The 24,055-nt window shown below is 44.7% G+C and overlaps 1 protein-coding gene across 5 annotated transcripts; it reads right to left on the reverse strand.

Moving 5' to 3' along the window:
* Nucleotides 1–237: 237 nt before the first annotated feature.
* LOC101285340 (zinc finger protein 300-like) lies at nucleotides 238–23,613 on the reverse strand. 5 transcript variants are annotated; one of them, XM_033426847.2, is made up of 7 exons: nucleotides 23,233–23,613; nucleotides 18,536–18,672; nucleotides 15,578–17,956; nucleotides 14,478–14,520; nucleotides 7,477–7,603; nucleotides 7,095–7,190; nucleotides 238–4,633 (listed from the first exon to the last, which is right to left on the reverse strand). In XM_033426847.2, exons 3-7 carry the CDS (start codon nucleotides 15,628–15,630, stop codon nucleotides 3,537–3,539), a joined length of 1,416 nt encoding a protein of 471 aa, XP_033282738.1. In that variant the 5' UTR covers nucleotides 15,631–17,956; nucleotides 18,536–18,672; nucleotides 23,233–23,613; the 3' UTR covers nucleotides 238–3,536. The 5 variants fall into 5 exon arrangements, with proteins under 5 accessions (XP_033282738.1, XP_049554941.1, XP_033282737.1 ...); XM_049698984.1 differs by having other exon boundaries at nucleotides 15,578–15,747; nucleotides 17,740–17,956; nucleotides 18,536–23,613; XM_033426846.2 differs by having other exon boundaries at nucleotides 18,536–23,613.
* Between the last annotated feature and the right edge of the window lie 442 nt (nucleotides 23,614–24,055).

The raw sequence follows: 24,055 nt of genomic DNA on the forward strand, positions 1-24,055 counted from the left end.
AGGGAATTCCCTGGCAGTGGTTAGGACTCCACGCTTCCACTGCAGGGGGCACGGGTTTGATCCCTGGTCGGGGAACTAGGATCCTGCACGGCGTGGCATTTTGGGTCTTCAGCCGAATTCTGTGGTGGGAAGTAGCAGCTCCGGGCCAGATTTAGATACTTTCAAAGGCCGACTGGCCCCTTTTCTCTCCCTCCTGCTGTACAAAGTCTTTCAAAATATTTTGAGTCTTGAGACGCATCAAGTTTCAAGTTTCAGTTTATTTATGTATTGAGAGATAATTGACACATAACATCCTATTGGTTTCAGGTAGTACAACACAATGATTCGCGACCTGTGTACATTGCGAAATGATCACGGTCATGACTGTAGTGAACATCACTTCATGTAATTGCCAAATTTTATTTTCTTGTGATAAGAACTTTCAAGATTCACTCACTCAGCAACTTTCGAAGATGCAATACAGTTCCAAGTTTCAGCTTCTAATTCTCTATTACCCGCCACGCTGACAACTGACTTGGCCTTGGGGATGTTACCATAAAGGTCTGCAGTGGAATCCCGGGCAGCCGGACTCATAGGCAGCTGCTTCCCCTCAGGGTGTCCCAATCAGCCTCACTGGGATCGGGCTCACCCCCACCAGCGCAGAGGCAGCAGGATCACCGGAGCTGGGACCTCAGAGCCTAGAACCAGTGCTTTGGTGAGTCGGTGGTGGCTGAGTGCTCATGGCAGGGTGCATCTCAGCCCTCACCTGCCCCGACAGGACCTTTTGGAAACCGGGGCCAAGTCTCCTAACAGTCAGCAGCTGGGTCTGTGCCTGGAGTGGGGAAGTACACCCAAAGTCTAACACCCACTGGGGGAGTTCACCCTCCACGGGGCAGCAACCTGTGGGAGACACAGCCACAGCCCGTTTGCCAGCCAAAGGCATTTCTCCACCAGCCAATTGCAAGACTCTACCATCCTGTTCCCAACTGTGAAGACTTCGTGAAATTAACACTTGTTAAGTGGAGCACAGGGTGCAGGACGATGAGTGGGTTCAGCAACAGACCACGGAGAAATCGAAATCAGCAAGTTTATTACTCACAGGGCCTGGACCAAGCACACAGCACACTGGGAGGGGCCCCAGGGGGGGGTCAAGGCGGAGTGCAGACAGGGACTGGACTTGGCACACATCCCTTTATTAGGGTCCACGGGGGAGTGCTCTGGGGTTTCTAGGTTAGGACCAGATTGATCAATCCAAACCCAAAGAGCAGGGTTTTGGTAAGCTCACGGGGGTCCTGGCTAAGGGGTGCGTAAAGCTTACAGGCACTGGGAGGCAGGTGAGCTACTGATCACAAGGGCTGCGGGGCAGTCACTCCAGGGACTTACATCTGCTTGTGGCCGAGCGGCTGCTATAGGGCATGTCCTTGCACGAGGGGCTTGTGTCAGCTTAAGGTTCCTGCAGCCATCTGACCAAACACGATGGATGAGGCAGCAATACTAGAGAGCAGCTTAGCTAGACTCTGGACGGATATACATCGAGTACATCTAGATGTGAACTTATTTTTAGTTATTCAGCTAGGCATATATTGCATGTCTATATATGCATATATATACACATATATATTTCACACACATATGCATGTTAATGCACATCTTTTGTTAAATCTGAGCCAATACATCTTTGAATATTTACTTTTCTTCCGTTTTTTTCATTTTGTCTTTAAGGAGCTCCTGTTTGCTCTTCTGTTTTTTTGTTTTGTTTTTAGTATTTTTGGCCGTGCTTTGCAGCGTGCAGGATCTTAGTTCCCTGACCAGGGATCGAACCCGTGCCCCCTGCGGTGGAAGCTTGGAGTCTTAACCACTGGACGCCAGGGAAGTGCCTGCTCTTCTCATTTGTATGGCTCTTCCCCCATTCTTTCACATTTTCCACCTCTCTATATACTGAATTCTGTGAATTGGCTTATGGCTCTGCCTTCCTGTTCCCATTTTCTTCAGCTGAGTATAATCTGTTTGACATGTAGAATATTTTAACGTTGAGTTTTAAATTTCAGTGACTATATTTTTCATTTTTAGACACGCTATGTGGTTCTTTTTCCAAATAAGCCAGTTATCTTTCTTTGTGTCTGCTTTCATGCAGTTTTGATTTTTTTCATTTTTTCAAGACAGTCATTTTTATAGAATTTCAGATTTTTCTATCACCTTAAAAGACTTGAGGTTTTTATTTTGTTAAAATGTCTGTTGACTTTCTTCACATTTTATAATTCTAGATTATGACCTCATCTTGGGTTTGTATGTCAGAACCCTGGGAAACACAGGTTGAGGGTGTCTTTCTCCAAGAATAGTTTGTGTTTGCTTCTGTAAAGTTGCTTCAAAGACCAGGACAAATTTCTATGTTAATTGTTCAGTTTTTCAACTGGGGCACGAGTAGAGCAAATTCACAATTCTAACTCGTAAGAGGTGCAGGTCACAGCTTGTGAATCATCAGGGTAAATTCTTTCCCTACCAGAGTCCAGGGAAAGACAGGCAAGCTTCCTGAGCAAATGAGCAGGTTTTTCTCTGGTCCATCCTTTCCCTATATGTACAGGCTTTTGAAATTTCTCAATTTATGAGGTATTTCAGTGCCAAGCCTTCTGCCTATAGCTTTTAACACCCAAGCTTCTGGGTAAACAAACCTACAGGGAAGCTTACAGCATCAACTCACACACTTTTCAGTTCCCTCTGGAACTGGCACCTGGAAACCTCACTGATTTTCTTGCAAGCTGAATTATGCATTTAAAAGAATGTCACCTGTTATTGTCCATAATTTCAAGTGGTTTACAGTGGAACATTTTTCACTTTAGGTGGTCCACTATACTGCCAGAAAAGGGAGTCCCAACCTTACTCATTTAACATGACTTATAAACTAGTTGATGGAGAGAGATCAGGGGATGTCATGAAATTGCTGGTTTCCAGATCCAGGGGGGCTCTGTAATACTTGCCAGCAAACAAAAAACCAAATGGTGTGTGGTACGGTGTATGGACTTCCGGTTGAGTAGTAAATCCCAGTTATAACGTATATTAAAGACAAAAGGGTGTAATTTAGTGTGGAAACTCTTGATAGATGTCATCCTACATATTATGGTATCTGTGTCTACAAGTTCACAATTATGTTCAACTACAAATGCAGTTCAAAAATAAGTAAAATAAAATTCTGTTTATGTAGCATCTCCAGGAACATAGTCCCCGCATACCCCTGGCATTGTTCTGTGGCTTATTCAGTCTGTTACATTAATGGTTTAAATTATTCACTTACAGCTCAATAGCCACAGTTAATGTAGACACAGATACACTTCATAGTTAAGTTTAAGTTTATCCTATAAAAATAGATCTCTCTAGAGCATCATTACCCTTCTATCCTTAGTTTTAAGAGAATAAGCATTTCCTAGTTCTCCAAGTTGGTAGGAAGGTCTGCCCACAGTGGCATTGGACTTCTTGCTGAAGGATTTTCCATGTTCACAAAATCCACAGGGTTTTCATTCCTAGATGTGTTGGGAATTCCTGATGAAAACTTCTCTCTCACTTTATCCATACAGTTTCTCCCTGGTGTGAATTCTGTGGTGTCTGATGAGGTTCGCCTTCTGGGAGAACGTTTTCCCACAGTCAGAGCATTCATAGGGCTTCTTGCCCATATGGGTTCTCTTGTGTATGATGAGGCAGGAGTTTTGGGAGAAAGCCTTCCCGCATTCGCTGCACTCGTAGGGTTTCTCTCCAGTGTGAGTCCTCTGGTGAAGGATGAGGTGTGACTTCTGGAAGAAGGCTTTCCCACACTGGCTGCAGCCATAGGGCTTCTCTCCTGTGTGGATTCTGTAGTGGATAATGAGGCATGACTTCCGGGAGAAAGATTTCCCACATTCTTCGCAGCCATAGGGTTTCTCTCCCGTGTGGGATCTGTGGTGTTCGATGAGACGTGACTTGTGGGAGAAGATTTTCTCACAGTCTGAACACTTATAAGGCTTCTCTCCAGCCAGAATGGCCTCGGGTATGGAGAGGCTTGTTTCTGGGGAGAGCCTTTTACCGCATTTGCCATTTCCGCCGGGTTTCTCGTCTGTGTGGTTTCCCGGACGTTTTTTGCTGAGGCAAACCTTCTCCTCCCTCAGGCCATCCCCCTGGTCATTGCATCCAGAGGACTTCTCATCCCTGTGGACACTCTGATGGGTGATGATTTCTGATTTATGGGAGAAGCCTTTCCCACATTTGGTACATTTGTGGGGTTTCTCGTTACTGTCGGTTCTCTGATCAGCATTAAGGGCTTGGTCATGGCTTAAAGCATTTCTACATTGGTTACATTCACGTGGGTGTGCCCCAGAATGTGGAGTTTCCAGCTTAGAATAGAGAAATAAGTTCCCCTGTGCATCATATTCAAATCTCCTTCTTGCAAGGTACGCGTTAGGAGTAACGCCTGCATTACCCGGCAAGGCTGCTCCACATGACTTGCACTTAGGGACCTGTTGTCCTGAAGAAACGACGTTTGTGTTCTGACAGGTGTTTTTTTCGACTGTGTTACATGCGTTTTGCCCTTCTGTGGTCAATTTTTTCTTGTCTAGGAGTGCAGCTTGCTTCAAAAGTTTGTTTTGGTGTTCCCGTTGTCTCTCTACTTGGGTATCAACTTGCAAAACTTCTAGGGAAAAAAATAAATAAGGACACAAACGTGTTATCTTTCCAGGAGCACATCACAGAACTAAACTATTTCAGAAATGTTTGGAAGGAGGATTAACTTCGTGGTTTCAAACCTGATTGCCCAGATTAAATAATCATAATCATAATCCTACTACAAACACTTCCTACTCCCTTGGCTTCTGAAAAGAAAAAAAAAAAATGAGAACTGATAACAGATAAAACCCTGACGGTGAATATATGTAAGCTCTGCTATTATCAAGTCCGCACATTAAATTGGGAAGAAGGTGAAAACACACACAAGAGAAAAACTAGAGGATAGTGGACTCAAGGCATTGATGTGCTGATGAACCAGGTCACCAAGAGAAAAAGAAAACCCGATCTGTGTCAATTACCAATCTCCATGGTGAAAGCATTCCCCAATGTGACCAATTTGAGGATGACGTCACAGAATGCAGAGCCAGAGGATTCTGCCACCATTGGCCATCACAGGCCGGTACTAGCTCCAGCATCCCTAGGTAAGGGGAAGGCATAATAAGGAGGCCCCATCAGGAGATAAGGGTATTTAGGAATTATGAACGAAGACTAAAGACAGACCAGCGTTTTCAGGGGACTCTAGGGAGAAGGGTGTTTAGGAAATAGGAGCAAAGGACTTGGGCTGAATGAAGTGTGAGTTCCCCTCACTTTATTCCTAGGTTGCAAATAGGCTTTTCTCTCACCTGCACTTCCTGTGCCCTTCCCACCTTAACTTCCCCTCCATTCTGTATATCAAATTAATTTTCTCAAAGCATCAAGTTCTTTAACTGTTACAGGAATTCTCCTAGAGTCAGAGGTCCATTCTGCAGCGGTTTATTCTCACATGGATCTACGTGGTCTTTACGATGTCCAGTACATCGACACAAGAACCGCAGAACCGAATGCAAGCCATCCTTGCCCTGGGAAGATTCCCTGTTGTGTTCTGATTGCTCAGATGACCGTTTTTTTCATTTGGTTCCCTTAAAACCAAATCTGGCCAACAACCCAACCCTACGTGTCCCCTTCCCATAGGCCTGCAGATCAGCCCCTCCACTAAACCCATACTGACATTCCTTGGGCAAGTTGGTTTCCACAGCACTGTGGAATCTACTTGGAGAATCTTAACTGTCGAATTCTTCATCCTATGCTTAGATATTTATTTGCTTTTCCTTTACTTACATTTTAAACCACAAATACCCCGCTATTTCACCTTGGGCACTAATACCCAGTGGAACCATGAAAATTCCTGTGTTTAGAAATATTTATGTTCCCTGAGCCCCACTGCTGAATTCCTAAGAGACAAAATCAGTGCCTCGTGATCTTCCCCAGCAGAATTTTCTGGGTTGGGACCCAGCCAGGGGGCATTTTTAAAGCTCCCCCAGTGAGTCTGGGGTACCCCCCTGATTAATAACAACTGCCCTGGGCTTCCCTGGTGGCGCAGTGGTTGAGAATCCGCCTGCCAATGCAGGGGACGCGGGTTCGAGCCCTGGCCCGGGAGGATCCCACATGCTGTGGAGCAATTAAGCCTGTGAGCCACAACTACTGAGCCCACGTGCCGCAACTAATGAAGCCCACGCGCTTAGAGCTCCACAACAAGAGAGGCCACCGCAATGAGAAGCCCACACACCTCAATGAAGAGCAGCCCCTGCTCGCCGCAACTACAGAAAGGCCGCGCGTGCCAACGAAGACCCAACACAGCCAAAAATAAATAAATAAAATAATTTAAAAAAATAAAAAATAAAAAAAATAACAACTGCCCTGAACAGATGCTTGATAAAGGATCCTTGTCCTAGACAGTAGAGGGGGTTAGTCGATATATACTATGTGTGTCGTGCAGAAATAAAGATGAATAAAACAAAGGCTCAGCTCCCTGTGGGATCACACTGAGATGGGGGAAAAGCTTCAGTTATAACGTATCAGACAAAATGGGGACATGTTACATGGTCTTGAAAGAAGATGAATTTAAAGTCATATAAAAGGTAGAAAATAACTGTTTAAGGCATTGAAAGAAAAGACAACTAAAATAAAAATGAGTGACACAAAATAACACAGTTATTTTAAAATAGGACAAATCTATGAACCCCTGAAAGCATGAGAAAGCCTGTTTTATAACCATGGGGACAAGCGTAAGCCTGAAGATTCTAGAGAAAGACTGAGAAAGCAAGGTCTTAGAAGGGGGCAGTGGAATAGAATGAACGGATAAACTTTAAAAGAATATGTCTTTCTCTAAAATCCAGGGAAAGGAGAGTAATCATGCAGTGATGTGTGATGTATGCAGGTAGCAGGAATCATTTGGGCATTTCAAGGTCTTGAGTCAGATGTCCATAGCTGCTTGCAAAGATCCAAGGCTTTTAACACAGATGTGTGAAACAAAAATAATCTGAGGTTCTGCTTTGTGACCTCCTGGAATCTCATGTCCATTGTCCCCCTCCAGGCTGGTTCTCTCTCACCTGGAAAGCTCCATCTGAGGATCTCTTCCTCCTTCATCCACGGTTCTTGCCCCTGCTCCAACCTGGAGATCACAGCTGGTTTGGTGACTTGACACCCTATTCATAAGAAATAGTTACAAGGTTTATGCTGAGCCACCTCGGCCATCCAAGGAAGCAGAAGGCTCAGACTGCCTAATGAACATTTACATCTCAGCCAAAGAATAGCTGTTTCACTTGGGAGGAAAATTCACAAATAATCCAGGTGAGATGAGAACAAGGCTTACTGATGGTTGAAACCCAAGGCCAAACATTTTTAGTACTTAACAGGGTCTTACGTAACAGAGAAAAGAAAGGAGCTCAGACATAAGCGGCGGGCAGGGGGGACACAGGAAGCCTTCCTCACCCACGGAGACCAGGTGGCTGTAGTTCTCCAGCATCACATCCCGGTACAGGGTCCTCTGCGTAGGGTCCAGCTGCTGCCACTCCTTACGGGTGAAGCCCACAGCCACGTCTCTGAATGATAACGACCCCTGGAACAGCACACTCCTGATTAAACTGGAGTGCTCAGCACAGAGTATTATGGCAAAGGTGTAGAGGAGATGGATCTTACCACCTTCGGAGGTCAGGTTTCCCCATGTTAAGTTATATAGGAAGCTTAGCATGCCCCTAACTTTGTACGACATTTCGTGGGAGAGAAAAAAAAAGATCATTAGAAAATATCTCACTTCTGGATCTCTATTCACCCATTCATCCATCCATCCATTCAGTGAGCAAGCATCTACGGAAGACCAGGTACGTCACTGGTGTTCTGCATGGTCCTTGAGGTTGAAAGCTCAATGCCACATTGCTTCTGTTCTAGGGCATTTGTAGTCTGGTGGAGTGAGATGAATGTAAGAGACTGCTGTGTGGTAACAATACACTGAAGGCTATGACGGAAGTACATTTAAGTACAGAACAGACACAAAGAAGACAGCAGTCAAATTCAACATCCTGATGTCAAGTTAAGCCTCATTGGAGGTTACATGTCAGCAGAATCATGAAAAATAAATTTTTCTGATGTTTGAAGGATATTCCTATCAAGAGGCATGGCCTGAGCAAAGGCAAGGAAAATCTGGTAGGAACTGCAAATATATGACAGTAGGGAATGACAGTACAGAGTATAAGGGGAATGTGTGTATGTGTGTGTGTGTGTGTGTGTGTGTGTGTGAGAGAGAGAGAGAGAGAGAGAGAGGTCAGATCATAGGACAAACAAAGGGTTTTTCATACATGCAATGGGGACTCCATGACAGTATTTAAGAAGGGGAGTTACCAAAGACAAACTGATGTGGAAGATCACTGCATCACTGAGGTGGGAATCACTGGGAGGGAGAGAATGAATAAAATTCGGGTACAATTATAGGGAATTCTCTGGCATCCCAGTGGTTAGGACTCCGTGTTTCCACTGCAGGGGGCACGGGTTGGGGAACTAAGATCCTGCAAGTCACATGGCACAGCCAAAAAAATAATAAAAATAAAGTTCGGGTACAATTATAATCATCAACATGTGATATGGTCAAAATTAAGGTGGCAACAAGAGGAAAGCAGAGAAAGGATTCCATGTACACAGAACAGGGCTTGGCTCCCCTTCCCTTTCACCCTCCTTTTCTCTCTCTCTGAATGAATTAAGGACCAAAATTACAATTTTAATTTATACTGAGTATTATATATATATATATATAATGTTAGTGTGTAAATCATTTTAAATATTGGTTTAGAAGTTAAAAGGCTAAAGTGTAAGAATAATTATCTCAGATTTGTTAATGGAAACAATGTAAAAGGAAGTAAAATCTGTCATAACAAAGTGGAGGGGGGAGTAAAGTGCAGAGTTTCTATATGCGATTGAAGTTAAGTTGTTACCAGGTTAAAACAGACTGTTAACACTATTAAATATTCAATGCAAGCCTCATGGTAACCACAACAAAATCTACAGTAGGTACACAGAAATAAAGAGAAAAAAAAGTATATCACTACCAAAACTATCCTCAAACCACAACAAAGAGAGGAAGAGACGAACAAGAGAACTACAAAACAGAAAACAATTAGCAAAATGGCAATAGTAAGTCCTTACCTATCAATAATTACTTTAAATATAAGTGAACTAAACTCAAATTAAAACACATACTGTGGCCAAATGGATAAAAAAGCAAGACCCAACAATTTTCTGTCCACAGGAGACTCACTTTAGATATAAGGGCACATATTGGGTGAAGGGATGGAGAAAGATATTCCATGCAGATGGTAATCAAAAGAGAGCAGGTCTGGCTATACTTATATCAGACAAAATAGACTTTAAGTCAAAAACTATCACAAGAGACAAAGTCATATAATTATAAAAGGGTCCATTCAACAGGAAGATGTAACAATTATGTATGCACAGACCATCAAAGCACCTAAATATGTGAAGCAACATGGACAAATCAGAAGAGAGAAATAGACAGCAACACAATAATAGTAGCAGACTTAAATACTCCATTCTCATCCAGACAGAAAACCAACAAGGAAAGAGCAGAACTGAACAACACTATAGACCAAATAGCCCTAAAAGATATATACAGAACATTCTACCCAACAGCAGCATAATACTCATTCTTCTCAAGAGCACACAGAACGTTCTCCAGGATGGATCATATATTAGGACATAAAAGCAAATCTTAACAAATTTAAGAAGACTGAAATTATTCACAAAGCTAGAAATCAATAATAGTAATGAAAATGGGAAAAAAATTAATACATGGAAATTAAATAACCACACTCTTAAACACCATTGGGTCAAAGAAGAAATCAAAAAGGAAATTAGAAAATATCTCAAGACAAATGAAAATGAAAACATAACAAACCAAAACTTAGGAGACGTAGCAAAAGCAGCACTAAGAGGCAAGTTTACAGCAATAAACACCTACTTTTAAAAATAAGATACCAAATAAACAACCTAACTTTGCACCTTTAGAAAAAGAACAAACTAAGCCCAAATTAGCAGGGTTTTTTGAAAAGATAAAATTGAGAAACCCTTAGCTAGACTAAGGGGAAAAAAAGAGAAGACTGGAATATATAAGATCAGAAACGAAAGAGGAGACATTACAACTCATGCCACAGAAATAAAAAGGATCATAAGGACTATGATGAACAATTATACACCAACAAATTGGACAACCTAGGAGAAATGGATACATTTCTAATAAAAATACAACCTACTAATACTGAATCAAGAAGAAATAGAAGGCCTGAGCAGACCAGTAACAAATAAAGAGAATGAAGAAGTAACCAAAAAACTGTCAAACTGTCAAAAAAGAAAAGCCCAGGAACTTTATGAGTGAATTCTACCAAAAATTCAAAGAAGAATTTGTACCAATCTTTCTTAAACTCTTCCAAAAAACAGAAGAGGGAATCCTTCCAAACTCATTCTATGAGGCCAGCATCATCCTGATATCAAAACCAAAGATACCACAAGAAAACTCAGGCCAATATCCCTGATAAACACAGATGCAGAAATCCTCAACAAAAGACTAACACAGCAAATTCAACAGCACGTTCAAAGAATCATAAACCATGACCAAGTAGGATTTATCCCTGGGATGCAAGGATGGTTCAACATATGAAAACCAATCACTGTGTTTCACTACATTAACAGAATGAAGGATAAAAGTCACATAATCATCTCAACAGATGCATAAAAAGCATTTGACAAAATTCAACACCCTTTTATGATAAAAACTCTCAACAAATTAGGTATAGAAGGAACTTACCTCAACACAATAAAGGCCATTTATGAAAAGCCCACAGCTAACACCATACTCAATGGTGAAAAGCTGAAAGCTTTCCCCCTAAGTTCTGGAACAGGGCAAGGATGCCCACTCTTGCCTCTCCTATTCAACACAGTACTGGAAGTCCAGCCAGAGCAATTAGGCAAGAAAAAGAAATAAAAGGCATCCACATCAGAAATGAGGAAATAAAGGTATCTGTTTGCAGATGATGTTATCTTAGTGCAGGGTATCAGAGAGATGTCTATATTCCCATTTCATTGCAGCATTATTCACAATAACCCAAGAGATGGAAACAGCCCAAGTGTCCATCAGTGGGTGAATGGATAAAGAAAATGTGGTATATATATATATATATATATATATACATACAATGAAATATTATTCAGCCATGAGAAAGAAAATCCCACCATTTGTGACAACATAAATGGACCTGAAGGACATTATGCTAAGTGAAATAAGCCAGACAAATACCACAATGATCTCACTCTTATGAGGAATCCCAAATAGTGAAATTCATAGAATTAGAGAGTAGCATGGTGGTTACCAGGGGCTGGGAGGAGGGGGAAAATGGAAGGTTGGTCAAAGGATTCAAAGTTTCAGATATGGAAGATGAGAAACTTCTGGAGATCTACTGTGCAGCATCATGCCTGTGTTTAACAATACTGTATTGTATACCTAAAAATTTGCTAAGAGGATAGATCGTATGTTAAATGCTCCTACCTCAAAAGAAAAAAAGTTATAAAGGTGGGGGAGGGGAATTTTTGGAGGCGATGGATAAGTTTATGGCCTTAACCATGCTGATGGTTTCATGGGTGTACACTTATCTGTAAACTCATCAAATTGTGTACATTAAATATGTACAGATTGAATGTCAATCATACCACAAAGTGGTTTAAAAAAATAAAAATTTCTGGGCTTCCCTGGTGGCGCAGTGGTTGAGAGTCCGCCTGCCAATGCAGGGGACACGGGTTCGTGCCCCGGTCCGGGAGGATCCCACATGCCGCGGAGCGGCTGGGTCCGTGAGCCATGGCCACTGAGCCTGCGCGTCCAGAGCCTGTGCTCCGCAACGGGAGAGGCCACAGCAGTGGGAGGCCCGCGTACCGAAAAAAATAATAATAATTAAAAAAATAAATAAAAATTTCTAATAGTCACTTTTAAACAGTAAAAAAAAAAAAAAAGATTTTAATCTCTCTTTAACCTAATCTATCCAAAATATAATTTCAACATATCATAATTATTTTAAAATCACTGATATAGTTTTCATTCTTTTTTAATCATATCACATCTTCAAAACCTGGTGTGTATTTTCCATGTAAGGTACATCTCAATTCAGACACTATTTTCAGTTTCACTTTGCTGAAATGTAGTCCTATCAAAACAAAGTTGTGTTTCCTGAAAAAATATTTACTCTGATTCAGTTTTTAAATTGAAATGCAATTGAAAATTTCAGAACCACAGTCACATTAACCACACTTTGGATGCTCAGTATCTACCTGTGGCTACTGGCTACCGTGATGAACAATGCATGTCTAGAACACATCAATACTACTGGATTCCTTTGCTGGGAATTTGCTATTGGTAGATAAAACTACAGTTTAATCATTAAGGGCCCAGTTCTATGTCTGTCTGTCTGCCTGCATTCAGATCCCAGCTCCATCGCCTAATGGATTTTAACATCTCTAGCCTCAGTTTGTTCATCTGTAAAATGAGGGAAGGAGTTAATGGTAATATCTATCTCACAGGTTTATTCATGAAACAATATACGAAAAACACAGAGACCGGCACATAAGTGCTCAACAGATAGTTTTATAAGTTTTATTGTCATTATCTTTATCACACATAGCCATAACAGGGAGAAGCTCCCAGTGAGACTTGGTTTCCTACAAAACAAAAGTTTCCCCCAGAAGACACCAAATGAAACGTCCAGCTTCACATACAGGTCTGACAGCCTCATGTTGTGGTCAGCTCTCTCCTCTGAGGAGGCTGTGGTGTCACCACCTGGTTTTCAACCTCTCAGATTGGTCCTGTCCCAGATGTTCCTGGTATCAGATATCCAGATAGTCCTAGCTTTATTAAGCACAGACACTCCCATCAAGACAGGTCCCTACACCTGAAACTAACACAACACTGTAAGTCAACTATACTTCAATTAAAAAAAAAAAAGCGCCTGTAGATAGAGCATTCTGCAGCAAAAAAGACAGGTCCCTGAGCTCAAAACCAACACCCTGTGAATGCTTGCCTTCCTGGAGTGGACAGCTGCAACGTTTATCCACCAGGTTTCATCTTCCTCTGGGACTAACATCCTCCTTCCTCCCCACCCCAAGCACATGGTGCTCCTGGGAGCGCCCCTCTGCAGACCCAGCCCCTCAGCCCTCGAACTAAGCAGGACCAATCCCAGTCTTTCCCAAAGATCTTTCAAACTGGCCCTATGAAAGAAGACTTCGTCCCATTCTGCGGCAGAACTTGTCGATGTGAGAGCTGATGGCCACCCTATTTCCGGCCATACGGATGAAGTCGGCATGAGAAAAAGAGTCACAGAAACAGGGACAAGAGAACAAGAGAGACACCTGGTGAGATCTGGGTCCCTGGGCGGAACTCTCCCAGTCCCAGCTGCACGCCTGCTCTTCCCAGTTTGGGGTGCTGCCTAGATTTTTGTCTTTGTCCTCAACTAGCTCTAGCTGGGTTTCACGCTCTTGTAACTTCCAGGATTCTGACCAGTGCACTTCAAGTTCATGCAACCCTAGAGCCCGGGGTAAAGAGGGAGGCCCTTTAGGAACAGAGGCATGTGAGAATGACCGGCTGAGAGAACACAACGATATCATGATGTCTGAAGAAAGATAATGACGACCAGTGAGAAAGGACGCAAGGGAGGTCAAGGGCAATGGGTGAGGTCTAAGTCACGGAGAGAGAAGGGGGCAGGCGAGCTCGCACAATCTTCCCTCCTGCCCCTGCCGAAGACGGAAGCTTTGAGCTGTTTAAGCTCCATCTGTGTCAAAAATGATTATGAACAGCAGTTTGAAGAACATGCCACTCACTCATTCCTCTAGATCATTCAGTGTTTTATCTAGGTCAGTGTGAACCGTAACACAGGTGTTTATGCAGACCTGAGTGTTTGGATTCCTCCAACAACTGTAATCACAGATTTCTGCACTGGCACAACATCCATTCTTTATACTGGGAAAAAAAAAAGTCACAGGAGATCTGCTGTTGTGTTTATTTGAATGTTGCTATCATTGAGGAACCTGCCTGCTATCTCTCACGTATGAAGACCCATCACATAAATGTCTAAATATCCTAAAAAGCTTTATTCCCCCTGAGAAGGTGATATGCTTGTCCCAGACAACACAAGTCATATATGGGATGGAATCTGTCTTTTTAAAGTGCCGGGCATGTCAGGCATAAATTTAGAGAGCAGCTAATAAAACTGTGGCAGCCTCTGTACTGCCCCCACCCTGCCTTTCCCATGGCCTTGATCGTCCGCTCTCTTCCTATTTTCACGGATCCTGATTTCTGTTTGCATTGTGTTTGATTGGATTAATTCTTACAAGCATCCTGAAATCCACGGTAAAACAAGAAGCGCAGTTGAAAGCAATGCCACACTCACCTGGCACATGGTCCTTCCTTGCTGGTCTGGGAAAAGCAGACACCTGTGGAGGCAGAGATTGGGGTGGGGGGAGAAGAGGACATGAGAGGCCAAGCTTGCCTCCAGCCTCAGAGTCAACTGCTCTAACACCCCAGGCACGGGGTGGCATGGGGGCTCCTCCCAAGAACCCCGTTTATCAGGGCAAAGCCCTCACCTCGGAATGTGATGGGGACCCAACTTTGAGGCTTGAACCTGAATTATTTTTCTACTTAATGAATACACATCCCTGAGTCGCAGTAATCAATGTGCAATTTACTACCCTCCCCTGCCACTACCCAGAAATTTAATTAATAGAAATTTATTCTGAAGAAACAGTCATGAGTTCGGGCAAAGATTTAGCGGCCAAGATATTTATTACAATCTGGTAAAACTCTGAAAAAACAGAAATAACTAAATATCCAACTATAGAGGACGAGTTAAATGAATATACCACAACCAAAGAGAAATAAACATCATGTAGCTAATAAAAATAAAACCATAGAAGACAATTTATTGATCGTATACTGGCAACTGAAAAAGGTGGTTGAAAACTATTTGATCTCACACACACACACGCACACACACACACTCACACAGAATAGTCTCTGAAATGATGGAACACAAAATGCAAGTAGTAGTTAGCGTTGCACAGTTGGATAATGCCCAATTTTACATTTTTTTCTTTGTACTTAGATGAATCTTCTAAGCTCTTCTATGACAAATGGGCATTTCATATATGATCATGCCTTTAAAATTATCATTTTAAAAATATCTGTAGCCTACTAATCTTCTAACCCAAAGCTTCTATCACCATTCCTGCCCCTGCTGTTGAGGAAATTCACAGGAAAATATAAAAATGGGTTCTAGAAGGTGGAGTCCATTCAATGGCACTTAGCTAAGGCAACTGGAGGTCTATTAACCTGGGGCGCTCAGTTCTATCCGTGGATCCTGCTAAGTTTTGTTTGCTTCTCCTCTCGTAGTTGTAGTTTCTCGACAGTAAATTTTATTATTAAGACCTGTTCTGGGCTGAACTGTGCTCATCTCTGCCCAGGAAGTGGTCCCGTTCTGGCTCTGCCACTTACCAAATATGGGACAAGATCTGATGACTTCTCCTGAGCCCTCCTCCTTTCCTCATTTTCCCAGGGAACCGGAACACGAAGGTTCAGGAGCAAATTTACTGTGGCTGGAAGCATCAACTGGACCCCACACCTATCTCTCCTGAATAGACACGAGGTTGGTCCTAGGTAAGTTCCTACTCAGGACAGAGACACACTGGAGTTTGATCCAAGAATTCTGCAGAGACACTAAAACTCTAGAATTACAGAAACTCCATAAAGAATTCTGAGGGTGTCTTTTTTAAAAAAATTGGAGGCTACCTAAGTGCTTAAAAATAAGAGATTGGTTAATAAATTATGATACAATTAAAGCATGCCAAGCTATGAATCAACTTAAAATATTATAAATATTTGACATGGAATGATCTTCCAACAACACCAGCAGGTGAAAAAGGCAGGATACATAGCATATGACTCACAGATGCGTAACAGGAGGATGGATGGGATTTTTTCCCACGTGCCTGGAAATTTCAGCTAAATCCCAAACACCCCAAGTTCTAAGGAGGAGCTTCCAGACACACCCTAACAGATTCCTTCCTTTGGGGGAGGGAACTATCAAAGGAGAGCTGTCTGTTGAGCAAGTGTACCGTGGGCTTGCCTCCCGTCCTAGTCGGGGATTGCTCCCCTTGCAAGCCAAGAGGGGGTGTGCTCCAAGAAAGCTGTTCATGGGTGCTGGAGGGAGCCTGGAAAAAGGGAGAACTACAGCCCCAGGCTGGCGTATGTCCAGCTGCAGAAGCTCCCCAGAGGGGGGCTCCTTTGAATGTTTAGGGCATGCAGGAACCCAGAAACAGGAGTCAGCTCTCCAGCTGAAGAATTCAGAAGTCAGAGGCTCCCCACGGCAGCCAGGGGAGGGGAGGGCGCAGGAGCGGAAGCCAGCTGCACGTTTGCTGGATCAAGGATGGGAGGGTTCTCGGGGGAGCCAAGTGGATGGTGGGGAAGCTAAGTGGGCTTAAAGCCCTACTGCAGGGGTGCTGATGAAGCAGGCTGCTGGCAGGGTGAAGAGAGCTGGTCCTGAGGGGCAGGACCACTGAGCCAAGAGCATGGAGGTCTGCAGAGAGCCACTGCTGGTGTCCCAGGCTGGGCACCCCGACAAAGGGCCATCACATGGCCTCCTGCAGAGTTGAGGGCAGCCAGCACTAGGCAGGTGAGAGCTACAAATAACACCAAGCAGGGGAAAATCTGAGCTATTTTTTCCTCTACTCTCCCCTCCTCATACCCTGACCCTGGAGGAGAAAGGAGGGAATCCAGTGAGAAGGAAGAGTCAAGGAGCAGAGACAGAACAGATCACATGCCCTTCCCATGACGAGGCCCCAGACCTCTGGCTCCACATGGGGCAGGGAGAAGCTGGAGACTGGACATGAGAGTATGATGTTCACAGACAGCTGGCAACTGAGGGGGGCCTATTCTATTATAACCTGAAGTGACCCAACAGCTATGGGGTTCCCTGAGATAGCTTCCTGGAGGGGAAGTACAATGGGTTAATTGTGTTCCCCCAAAAGCTCTGTCGAAGGTTTAGCCCCCAGGACCTCAGAACATGACCTTACTTAGTAAGAGGGTCCTTGCAGACGATCAAGTGAAAATGAGGTCACTGGGGTGGATCTTAACGCAATATGGCTGCGTCCTTATGAAAAGGGGAAATTTAGACACAGAGACAGAGGTCAGGGTGATGCAGCAGAAACCACGGATTGCCAGCAGAGCTCCGGAAGCTCGGGGAGAGGCCTGGAGCAGGTCCTCCCTCGTGGCCTCAGAGGAACCAACCCTGCCCACACCCTGATCTCAGACTTCCAGCCTCCCGAACTGTGTGAGACTCATTTTCTGTTGTGTAAGCCACTCAGCCTGTGGTACTTGTGATGGCGGCCCCAAGAAGCTAATACAGGAAGGCGGGCCCAACAGCGTGGCTCAAAAACAGTGGTCTGTGACCCTCTACTCCATTTCCTGCTTCATCGTCATGGAATGGGTTTTCATAAACATGTAAAGAAAAAACTTCTATAGAAAACACGCAAAATGTTAGCAATGGTTACCTTCACACGGTAGGATTTGTTTTCCACATTTTCTAATTTTTTCCACAGTAAACGTGCTCATTGTTTAATACTTAAGTATGGCATAAAAATATACATATATCATCTTACTGGGTTCTCTCTCCATGACCTCCTATCAGAGTCCTGCCCCTGGAGGAGAGGAAATCCGTGAGAAGGTCTGAAGGGGTGGAGGGTGGGGAGGGGCGGGGCTTAGCGATGAGGGCCCCGCCCAGCCTCCTCCGGACAGGAGCCCTGGGGGCTAGTGCTGGCTCGGCCTCTAGTAAGCTGGGTGGCTCTGAACACCTCTCTCACGCCCATTTTCTTTCGTCTTTAACAGGAGAAGGAAAAACGAAATACTCTTAGGTTAAGGAAGCAACGTCTGGGCCTTGACTCAACTAGAAGGGGGGGTGGGGTTAGAGGTCACTAGAAGTCAGGTGCGGAGGTGACAGTGGGATGGGAGGAGCTACACATCTAGCTGGATGGACAGCAGAGAATGAGAGTAAACGTGAATGAGTGGAGAGGAATTGGTGGTTGGGGGGTTCACCCTCAGAGCCATGGGGGTCCCTTCCCTGCTAGTTCATGCTTCTCACGCCCTAAAGCAAGAGACCACCCCCTCTCCTCCTACCAAACCTTCCCCTAAATCAAGTCCTAGATGATCCCCTAAGGCAATGACATCACCCCAATTCTGCCTGCAAAGCGGGTCCCGGGCTGTTGTAGGGGCACTTTTCGGGGGCCTGCCCCAGATTGTGAGCCTCCAACTTCAGCCCTAAGCTACGGAGCAGGATGAGAGAGGGATCCCCCTTGCCAAGGAGATGGCTGCTCCCCGGGTCACCTTCCTTACGCCTGGGATTTGAGGACCGGGACCTATTCTGATCGACACAGCTCTGCTCTCCTGCTGAGGACTTACCGTCAGCTGGAGGCTCAGCTCCGGCCTCGGAGACTCTGCAGGTAGAAGCGGGTAGAAAGAAGCTTGAATATGCAGACAGGACAGAGCCGCCCTGGCTACAGTCCGATTCTAAGCCTTTGCAAAGACACTAAGAAAACCTGCAAATAAATAGACGACATAGTGAGACTCGGGTCAAAATATCGGCAGGACACTTTACCTCTGAGTTGGAAACGGATGGGGGTCAGAGGGGGAGTCTGGAAGAACGAAAGCCCAAGAAGGAGCCGGTGCATCGTCTCTGGCTTTGAAGACAGACGTGAGTGTGAGAAGATGCTGAGACAGGCCCTCAGCCGACAGTGGGCAGGGACGCAGGGGCCTCCGACCTAAACCGCCAGAAACTCACTTCCCCTGACCCCGAACTCCTGGAGCGGACTCTCCCCCGGAGCGCCGGAGAAGAGGCCGCCCCGTCCAGTGCCTTGATTTTGGCCTTAGAGACCCGAGCAGAGAGCGTGGCCATCCCACTGGGACGTCTGGCCTCCGAGCTGTGAGCTGCTTTAAACAACTAAATGTGTGGTGATTTGTTTGTTATACAGATATAGAGGAAGAACACAGACAGGGCGGAGCTGGAGACCACGTGGAGACTCCCTGGGTAGTGAAGGCCTACAGGAGGGGAGTGGCTGCCATTGCTGGAAACGCGAGAAGCCCCATCCTTCCCGAAATTTCTCTCCTGAGGAACAAAAGCCCTGTGTTGCTGGGGGAAGGTTAGCAAAACCCTGTTGCTCCCAGAGCACTGGTAAGACCCACGGCATGTGGCAGGAAAAAGAAACAAACACACACTATCCCCATCGGAGAGGGGCAGACATAGGTCCTGGGCTCAGACTTTTAGAGCCGCCAACCTCGCGGAGAGGGGCAGCATCCCCAAGACCCCAGGACCCTCCTGAGACTGAGACACAAAGAGCACCCTGCCCCTCCTCCAGCAGGCCAGCCAGCACCGAGGAGCAGGCGGGAGTGCCAGCAGGAGGAGAGTCAAGGGGCACCGGGGGGGGGGGGGGGCGGGGGGGGGCGGGGAGGGAAGCCGGCCACGAAGCGGGGACCAGCAACCAGCCGGCTCCAAGCACAGAGCCACGCCAGCCGAGGCTGACAGTAACCATAGCGACAACAAATGCCAGCCTTGCGCAGCTGGCAACTGCTGACCAGTCTTGTCGCAACCAAACTCCTGCACTCCCAGCTCCGCACGCTGAAACGGCCCAGCAGAAGTCTCCCACACACAATGCGTGGCATTCATTTTAAAAATTCGGAGACAGACAAAAAACAAGAAAGAACGACCCACTGGAAGGAGACAAAGCAATGACCAGAAATCAACTCGATCTTAGGTCCGTGTCCCCAGCAAATGTACACGATGCGTATGCAGCTCAAATGCACCTGAACACTGACGCGACGCAACAAGGGGAAACTGACAAATCGTCAATCACAGCAAAAAGAGTTTAGTATATACTTTTAGAAATGAAGATCTAAGATACAAAAAAAAACCCAGTAAGAATATATAAGATGTGAATAACAATTTAAAAGCTTGACCTATTGGATCAGACAGAAGAATGAACTCAATAGTTAGAGAAATATACATTTTTTAAAGTGCATCTGATACAGTTATAAAATTGACAAGCTAAAAAATAAACCTAAACCCATCTTTTAAAAATCAATACTGCATAGATGCCACTCTCTAAACCAAAAAGTAATAAAATCAGAAAATAAAAAGAATGCAAAAATATTTACAACGACTACAAAACTAGTACATACCAAAATTGGTAGATATTTACAAACACATACTTAAAGGAAAATTATAGCCCTAAGATAGGCATTAAATTAAAACTGGAAATTAATGACATTCAATGCAGGAGGCTAGCACAGAAAAAAAGAATAAACTCAAAAGATGTAAAAAAAAAGACAAGTATGAGAAGAAATTTTAAAAGAAATAATTAAGCAGATTTAAAAAAAAATTCTGCCACAAATATATTACCTGAATCTAATCATGATGTAACACCAGACAAACCTAAACTGAGGAATGTTCTATAATAACCGGCCTGTATTCTTCAATAACGTCAATGTTATTAAAGACAATGAAAGATTGGGAAACTGTTCCAGAGTAAAGGAAACTAAAGAGATGTGGGGGGGAATGCAATGCATGATCCTGGATTTTCTTTAGCTAGAAAAATTATTATTGAGACAGCTAGTAAAATGTGACTAAGATCTGTGGGTTAGACAATGGTATTGCATCGATGTTAATCTCCTGATTTTGATCATTATACTGTGGTTGTGTGACAGAATGCCATTGTTTTTGGGAAATGCACATTTAAGTATTTACACACACACACACACACACACACATACATATATATGTATAGCGGGGGGAGGAAAAGCAGGATAAAGCTAACTGTATTAGCAATGAGCCAAAGATGGCCCCTGGGTGGTTTATTTCTTCACGGCAGACTGAGACCAATAGCTCAAAAGACCAGCAGCCCCAAACTCAAATGTCAACACATGTGAATGTTTTAAACACAGTCCAACTATCAGCACATTTTTAGTCATTTAGAAGCTGCATGCTTTACCCACCCTGTGAAACCACACCCAGTTTCTGATAGCTATAAACCATGTGGCTATAAAGACCCCAAGTGGCTTTGACCCAGAGATACCCCCCGGGGTTCCCTCATCCTCCTCTCTTCTGGGAAGTGGCCCCTGGGCCCCAGCCTCTGGGTGGGCTCATGCTGCAAGAGGCCCCTTTCTCCCTCATGCACGCGTAAATAATCTTTGCATGTGTTCCTGCCACTTCATGTTTACATCTTTTTCCTTAACTGGCCCTGAAATCCATCCAGTTCCTGGAACCCCCTATACAAATGTGGTAAAATGTTAGCATTTGGGGAATGTAGATGAAAGGTATTTAGGAATTCTTTGCACCATTCTACTATTATGAGTTTTCTGTAATTCTGAAATTGTGCCCAAAATGAAAAATTAAAAAGAAAAAACTAAATTCAATTCTTGGAAAGGATTTATTACAACTAATAAAAGAGTTGTTTTGTATTTTAAACTAATGAAATAGACTAACTTCAGGCAGGACTGATCAAGAAAACAAGAAAAGGCAAAAAAGAAACAATTTTTGGACATGAAAAAGGAGACAATTACAGATATACTGGAGTTTTCTTTTAATTATGAGACTATTATAAATAATGCCATTACGTTGAAATTAAATTGGACAACTTTCCAGAAAAATATAAATTAATCAAATTAACAAAGCAACAGAAAACCAAATAAACTACAGAACATTAAGTGAAATGGATCCATACTCAAAAATATACCCATCAAAGAAACATTAGGTCCAATCAAATTCCATTCAAAATTTTTGCAATGTGCACAAGGCAAAACGGATTTGTATCTAGACAACACACTAAAAATAAATAAGAAAAAAATCCAAAAGAAATACAGGCGAAGGTGATGAATATACAACACAAGCGTATATATTGTTTATGGCTACATTCGTATTTGTAAGTAAAACAAACCATGAAAGGATACATAGCAATTTCAGAAGTTACCTCTGAGTGAGAAGAAGGAAAATCCAATAGGGAGGGTGCAAAAAGCCTTCAAGTATTTATGAGGTTTTAGTTCTTCAGAAAATCTGAAGCAAATAAACCTTTAACATTTGCTCAGTCTAGATGATAAGCACAAAGGTGTCTTTCTGTTTCTACTTTGCATGCTGCATTTGAGATATTTCCTAATATAACTTGTTATAAATAGTAGGAAAAAATATATATATAGAACTATGGATTGCAGTAGGGGAAACTCCTTCAATAAAACCCAAGTTCAAGGCATAATGGAAAAACCTGATACATTTGACCTTATCAAGATTTAAAACTACAGTACCAGTTTCAGTTTTTTCCCACAGCTCAAATCTGTCCCAACTTGAACAAAAAAGAATCAAAGACAGACAAATCCTCCATCATTTCTGCATCACTTCCCACCCTCACGTTGCTCTCTTTCTTCACCAACTGCCTTAAAAGAACAGACTACACTGAACTTTCTCTGTCTGCAAACAGATGCGCTCACACTACCCCACCTTCACTCCCGAGACCCGGCGCCGCTACGGCTTCACAAATCTGAGATACGACGCCTCTACTCTTCTCTCACTACCTTATTCAGCTGCTCATACATTCCGACCAAAAAACAAGTATAATCGCACCAATGCCTTGCTTAAAACACTTCAGGCACCAACAGGACCCAGTCCACACCCCCTAAGCTAGCTTGATCTGCTCCCTCACCACCTCAGGGCTACTCCAGAGCGCGGAATCCAGCCGTACCCCCTCGGTTTAAGCCTCTTACCTTTGCATATGCAGCTCCCTCCGCTTGGAATACCCTTTTGCCCCCTTCCACCTACGCAGACCCCATTTAAGTCGATCTTTAGCCCCGCCTCCCCCAGTAGGAACCGACCTCCCTCCCAGGATGTCCATTCATCCAGTAGAGATAACTACCAGGGCACGCATACCCTGAGGGCCCTCATCTGTTTACAGGACTGACATCTCCATAGGACCCCAGCCACGGATGCCACCCGGTGCTTCCCCAGGGGCTGACCCAGACACTCTAAAGGCTAGTCAGATGAATACTGACACTGTAGACCCCTGAAATAACAATCGTTTCACAAACTTCCTTAATTGCCCTCATAGCTCAGAGCCTACCCTTGGCTGGATGTAGGGTCCGCAGGAGGGAGGGAGGGTTGGAGAGAAGGGGGGCCTTTCCTCAGCAGTTCCCTCCTCACCCACAGGAGGTCTGGACGCCTGAGTGGAGTTCAGGGACCTGCGTGAGCAGAGAAGCTCCAGGTCAAAGGTCAGAAACAAATCCACCGTCGGGAAAAAGGGGTGACCATTCGCGGGAGAGCTAGTCCCCCGCTCCTTGAGGCCAAGGCTATCACTGGGTACCCTGCGATAGCCCCCTGTGGATGGTGGGCTCAGAAGAGGCTGAGCTGTGGGAGGTCAGAGAAGCAGTGAGACCCAGTCAGCCTGCGGCCCCCAGCCCACACCAGACAGAAACCCTGACCCTCCGCAGAAGACGTCAGACGGAGCCGCCCACCCAGACCCCCCCCCGGACCCCCCGCACAGAGCACCCCCCCTCCTAGCGCCCGCCTGGCTATGCAGCCGTGGATTCCGCCACACGTGCCCTCCCTACAGCCGGGAGCCGAGGGAACCACCAGTCCGAGGTGCCGCGGAGACCTCAGAACCGGCAAGGTCCGAGGTGCTGGACGCCGTAATACCAGACTGGGGTCCGGAAGTGCGCAGATCACACTCGGACACCCCTGCACTGCGTAGGCTCCCCTGGATTGGGGTGGAACTACAACTCCCGGCAGCCTCTGCGGCAAGGCACTTCCGGTCAGCCAGAGGCGCTTCCGGCCACGGGGGGCTGGCGTGGGCGGGCACGCGTGGCGACGTGGATTGGCAAGGAGGTGTCTCCTTTGGCAGCCCCGGTGGACCTGCAGGCTGGCCATGAACACACCATCTTCGTGGT

This window comes from Orcinus orca, chromosome 16 (genome assembly GCF_937001465.1).
Source record: "Orcinus orca chromosome 16, mOrcOrc1.1, whole genome shotgun sequence".
NCBI lineage: Eukaryota > Metazoa > Chordata > Mammalia > Artiodactyla > Delphinidae > Orcinus > Orcinus orca.

Coding starts and splice junctions, on each gene's coding strand:
- LOC101285340 (XM_004269048.4), bottom strand. CDS start 7,828: ATGGATGAATGGGTGAATAGAGATCCAGAAGTGAGATATTTTCTAATG. Junction 7,191..7,476: donor CAGCCACCTGGTCTCCGTGG/GTGAGGAAGGCT, acceptor TCTTATGAATAG/GGTGTCAAGTCACCAAACCA. Junction 4,634..7,094: donor CCTCAGATGGAGCTTTCCAG/GTGAGAGAGAAC, acceptor TTTTTTCCCTAG/AAGTTTTGCAAGTTGATACC.